Source organism: Cyprinodon variegatus, unplaced genomic scaffold (assembly GCF_000732505.1).
Source record: "Cyprinodon variegatus isolate N-32 unplaced genomic scaffold, C_variegatus-1.0 Scaffold2, whole genome shotgun sequence".
In the NCBI taxonomy this organism is placed as follows: Eukaryota; Metazoa; Chordata; class Actinopteri; order Cyprinodontiformes; family Cyprinodontidae; genus Cyprinodon; species Cyprinodon variegatus.
The window spans coordinates 3,262,045-3,267,833 of NW_015150455.1; the positions used below are offsets into that span (position 1 = coordinate 3,262,045).

At 36.4% G+C, this 5,789-nt stretch overlaps 1 protein-coding gene across 1 annotated transcript in view; it reads left to right on the top strand.

Annotated features, from left to right (window-relative positions):
* Nucleotides 1-1,618, top strand: part of ncbp1 (nuclear cap binding protein subunit 1) — a 20,982-nt gene extending 19,364 nt beyond the window's left edge. Inside the window, exons 22-23 of the mRNA XM_015370665.1 lie at nucleotides 631-744; nucleotides 1,101-1,618. Of these exons, the coding sequence (XP_015226151.1) occupies nucleotides 631-744; nucleotides 1,101-1,214 (228 nt within the window). The 3' untranslated portion in view covers nucleotides 1,215-1,618. The remainder of the gene's footprint in view (nucleotides 1-630; nucleotides 745-1,100) is intronic.
* The last annotated feature ends 4,171 nt before the right edge of the window (nucleotides 1,619-5,789 follow it).

The following is a 5,789-nucleotide window of genomic DNA, read 5'->3' on the forward strand; positions in this document are numbered from 1 at the left end:
ACACAATTGAGCTTCATCAAAGCCTCATGTCACCATGGCTGTATGAATGTAGGCTATGAATATTATATGCATTGAATGTGATACAGTGACCTGAATGCTTTTCAGTTTTTATTGAATTTATTTTGATTAAAATGCAGCTGTAGCAGTGGGAAAATGCCACTCTGCTCAGTTCTCGCTTTTGAGAGAATGGGTTCTAATAAGTCTTTGAATTTAATGTTTAACAAGATGTGGCAACCTTAAAAGAAGCAATAAGTAAGACATTTACTGTAAAATTAGTCTGAATTGTTCTCATTTGTCACCCGGGTTGCAAGAACGTTATAAACAATCACTCCTCTCATCAATTTCTTAGTCAAGTTTTTCTCCTTTCATTCTTGGAGGTACAGAGCAGAACTACATCATTAGATTTGTTGCCCATATATCATGGCGCATCCCCCATGTTGGATCAAAGAATGATCGGTATTAAAGTTGCTTCAACAACATATTGAGCAAAGGCTGTGAATTTGAGAATCGTTCTCATTTCTGGAATCAGGAGTCATTTTGTTCAAGCAACTGTAATGAATTTAGTTCCTTTTAAACATCAAACAGAATCCTCCGGTCTAACCTCAGGTCAAATGTCTTCCTTTCCCTCAGCGTTTCATCATGTTACTGACTGAGCATCTGGTTCGCTGTGAGACAGGCAGCGTCGACATCAGCACACCCTGGTATAAAAACTGCATCGAGCGGCTGCAGCAGGTCTTCCTCATGGTAAGCATCACTCATATCTGCACACTTTCTAACCAGCTGTTACTGGATTTATTTTTGCTGATATTTGTGGTTTATGCAACCTTTTCCATAAAGGGATTTATAAAATCAACATGTCTGACTGGGGCACCAGGTTTGGTGGTTAAGGTTTGGGATTATGCTCGTTAGATGCAGAGATTACTAATTTCACAAGGGAAAATTGAAAGTCTTACCTCGCACTCATTGCATTCGTCCCTTTGATTTTTAGGATTTGAGTATAGAGTTCCATGATCATTTAAATCTGTCCTGTTGAGGACAATCTAGATTTAGAATGACTTATTGGGTTTTTGGATGTAAATGCATGTTGTTTTTTTTCATAGCACCATGGGACCATCCAGCAGTACATGGGAACTCTGGAGAACCTGCTGTTCACCGCTGAGCTCGACCACCACATCCTGGCTGTCTACCAGCAGTTCTGCGCCCTGCAGCTCTGAGATGAAACTCAACGATCTGATGAAATTCTTGTTCACACATTATTGAAGAAAGTGACTGGTTAAGAACTACCAGCTCTTGCATCAAGATTTATTTTTTATTTTACTGTTTTGTGATCAGTGCCATTGTGGTCAGTCACATGCAGCCCTAACTGAGTACTTCTCAGATTAAGAATCAAGCAGGACTCTTTCATTAGTTTATACATGGTTCTTTTTATTTTCTTGTTTTTCATGCTTTTCGTTTAGTTGTTCTTTTACCTCCTGCTCATGTTCTTATGATGGATATTTTTTAAAGCAAATGAAATGTATAAGTCCTGGAGAAACATTCATAGGAGAGGGAACCGAATCCAGATAATGCTCTACTTTTTTATATTTGTTTTATGTGGAATTAGGAAGTAAATAAAACTCTCCAAAATCTGTATCTGTCTGCTGCTTGTTTTCTCCTTAATGCTGCTGGAAATAGGATTAAAACTCAAACTTGAGTTTTCTTTTCTAAAGTTTCTTTCTGCGTCAAGAAACTTCTCGAATTTCCAAAGTACAATTTTCAGAATGGGAATTGATATGTGGGATTTTCTGAAGCCTAGCAATGACACCAATGAACAACAATCTTTTAAATGATTGACTGACTGTTATCACTGATATTAAGTTCTGTTAAATACCTGTTAAAGAAGTCCGTAATGCTCCAGAAGTGAGGATGAATAAGGTCGTTAATGGATTGTGAGGTGAACCAGTAGCGCTCATAAAGAGAACTTTCTGAATATAAAAGATGTCTGATGACCCTCTCCTGAGGAATATTTAATACTCTGCAAATTAATGACACTCTTTAATTGGATCTTCATCCAAAGGACATACATTGTTTGTATATTTATCACCTAATGTGTCCAAAGACCTATTGATTTTTTTTAGTTTTTTTCTGCAGAACTACCACAGAACTCTCCTCACTGAATCAGGAAATGAAATGACTTGATTGACTTAATTAACAAAACTTGCTCTTGACCAGGTTAGCTCTGGGGAGAATGTTACTATGGTAACAGGTTGTTCAGAAAGAAAACTCAGTTTCCTGCATTACACTGTAACAAACTGAGTTTGACAATTATTGTGTAATAGAAGTTGTCCTTATATGTGCTCTGAATTGCTGTGAGACCCAATGAGGTGCTTCAAATTGAGTGCAACTTGCAAAAAAAATCCTTGAAACCCTATTGTTTGCCATCATGTAAAGAACATTGAAGTTGATAAGCTAATTCAGATTTGATTTAATCACGCAGTTAATTCAACAGAGATTCCATTATCTTCAGGGTTGCATGCAACATATTTGGGTTTCTGTCAGTTTATCGTTCCATGGCAAACTTCAAAAATATATTTTGATTTTATTAAGGTTAACTCTCTGGAGAGCTTTGGAACAGGAGTTGGAGAAGTGTTTTCACTGGAAGTCCTCATTCCCACTGAAAACACAAATTTGTTTGTACAATGACTGCTGTGGCAGAATGTGCGGTGGGTTTATCAGCTTTATATCTTATTAATTTGATGTTTATCACTCAAATAATTACTATTAAAATTCAGTGTAAAGAAAAATGTATTTCCAACCAATAAAAAGGATATTCTATCCATAAATTCCATGTCTTGTCCAACACAGTTGTTACCGTAGGTTTCTGATAGAAGGTAACACTGCAGGATTGGTAACCAACAAAAGGTCATTTTTATAAAAGCTAGGATTTTGTGGTGTAGTGCTTTTAAGCATATTATTGAAAAGCTGAGTCGAATTAAAGTGATGCACCCCATAGCGTACCACAGCATTGTTGACAAGCTTGTTGAGTAAAATGCATGCAAGAACTTGACAAGATGTGGACGAACAGTCGTGCGATTGGTCAGGATTGGATGAGAATGGAAGTGGAGATGATTTTTCTCTTTTTCTTTCAGGTATAGAAATTTGATCAATGATTGTTATGTAGCAAATGGTTTGAGGATCGGTTGATAGAGGCAGTGACTCAGTATGCCTATTTATTGGTCAACTCTTTTAATATAAAGCCTCTTGCCGTCCTCATCAGTCCAAAAAATCCACCCTCTGCCCTGGTGGTGCTGTTAGGTTTTCTTTTGAGGGGATCAGATGGAACCTTTTATGGGTTCAACAGCTGAGATTGTCTTCAAGCATGAATACTTTGATATAAAACAAACCTTTTTTATTATTGCCACCTTGAGAACCAGACAACATTTCCCGGTTCTTGTGGGATATAGTGCTTAAAGCTGAAGTCAGCACAACAATCACAACTCAAAGATGAATCCTCGAAGTGGGCTACAAATGTCTGATTTCATGTGTCTAAAAAGTCCTGAACCACAGAGGCATGTTAACTGGCCTAATAGAAAAAGAAACACAAGTACTCTGTTGTTCAGTGGTTCAAAGTTCTTCCTTCATTGAATATAAGTTTATGTTGAAATCATTATTTTGAGGAACCTTTAGATCAATCATGGTGATGTTTATTATCACTATATACTTATACTCTATACTATATATACTGTAGACTGTTTAATACCCTGTGCAATAACTATATATATATATATATATATATATACACACATACACACACCTGAGAATATAAATACCTATTTAGATGAATACCTATTTAATACCCAGTTCAATAACTATTTAATACAATTCATTAAATATATATAGCACCAATTCACAACACATCATCTCCAAGCACTTTACAATTCAACCAGATCATATAGTAAATATATATAAATACCTATTTATATAAATTCCTATTTAACACCCTGTGAAATAGCACTGTGCAATAATCCAGGTAAATAAGAGGCTTCAGCTGTCCCCAAACTGCAGAAGTGTTTACAGCAGTGTGGGTGTGTGGATGCAGTGTATATACTCTAAATACTCCATGAACCTTATCCTCCTTTTGGCACCTTCTTTAGACTATTGAGCCGATGTGACAAGTCCATTTCTCCACTGTGGGATCATTAAAGTCTATCTTATCTCATCTTAATTAAAAACCCTAACTTTAAATTGTGAAATTTGTCTTTTTGATACCTTTACTGCATTTAGTACCTTTGATATAGTTAAGAAATTTTATCCAAAAACAAACAAAAAAAATCCTGGAATCTTTTTTGACTCTCACATTTAAATTGGAAACCTACAGAGGAGGATTCTGAGAAAAAAGTCTCAGAATTCTGAGATTAATTTCAGAATTTTGAGATTAAATTCAGAATTCTGAGCATTAGACTGAAACAATATTTAAAAATCAGTTAACTTTTTAAAACTTTTTTCAGTGGTCCTAATCCTCTTCAGTAGAAATCAGTCTATCCCCTTAAGACCAGTCTGAATTAATTTCCTTTTAGGTGCAACTTCAGTAATGTCCACCAGAGGTCAGTATGGTAATAGTAAAACATGGCAGGCTGTTGTCACATGGTTGTTGAAGTAGATCGTCAGTACTGCATAAGTTACTGACTCAAGCAGACAAATCAAAAGACTTGGTTAGAAACATGAGTAACTTGTCAAACATTAACTTATTTTAATGGAAACACATGGCTGCATTAGCAAAATTACCCCACTTGGAGGGGAAAAAAACAAGAAGAGCAAAGTCTTTTGTTTTTTTAGGATAAAAATGGAGGCTAGAGCAGGCAACAAGTCTGTACCTTACATTGTTGTTTTTCCAGCTAAAGATGAAAGGACAGAGCTTCTACAGGAGATGCTTTTTCCTTCCTTCAGCTGTGTTATCGTTTATGATCAATATCAAACAGACACACCGCAGAAGTCAAACACAAGTGAGCCCAAATCTCTTTCAAGTACCAACAATCTTGCCCCGGTTCTAAAACAATACACCAACTGTATCTGTCTGTGTGTTTGCCAAGAGCAAGGAAGTCAGGAAGTATTGGCCAAACATAGCTGTTCTGTAAATAGATAGGACTTAATGCCTGCCCCACACACAGACACACACACAATGCAGACACAAAACACAAGCAGCTGCAAACAGATGGAGGCAGTTGTGTTGTGTTCACATGCACAGGCAAGCACCTACCCCCCAAAAAAAATTAAAAACAAAAAAACACAAATGAAGTCATTCTTGCAAGCAAATGTGTATATATTCACTCAAATTCAAATAAAAACATGGGAGGCAAACAGATACTCCCTTACAGAGTTTAACACCCAGAAGTCAGCTCACACATGATGGGAGGCTTAGATGCCCCCCAATGGTGCTTTAATAAACTACAACTACAGAAATAAAGAAGTAAAGCTTTTAGTAGAGTGAATTTGGTAAGATCTTTGTACTGCTGCAAGCAAAGGCTGTTAATCCAGATAAGTGACCAAGGTCAGGTATATCATTTCATCCTCAGGATTCTGATGATGCTATACATTAAGCTTTTGTTTCTTTATCCATTTTTATCAACCTTTAAAGCTCCTGTCGCAAGGTACATAACAGAGGGCCCCGTTGGAATCTGATATAGGCAAATTAAATGTTTTAGGTAAAAGACCATGTAAAAATACTTTCTTCAATGGAAGGCCAAAGATTTCCAATGTGCTTATCCCAACACATTATGACAGATGGTAAAATTGGGAGCATAAATTTATAG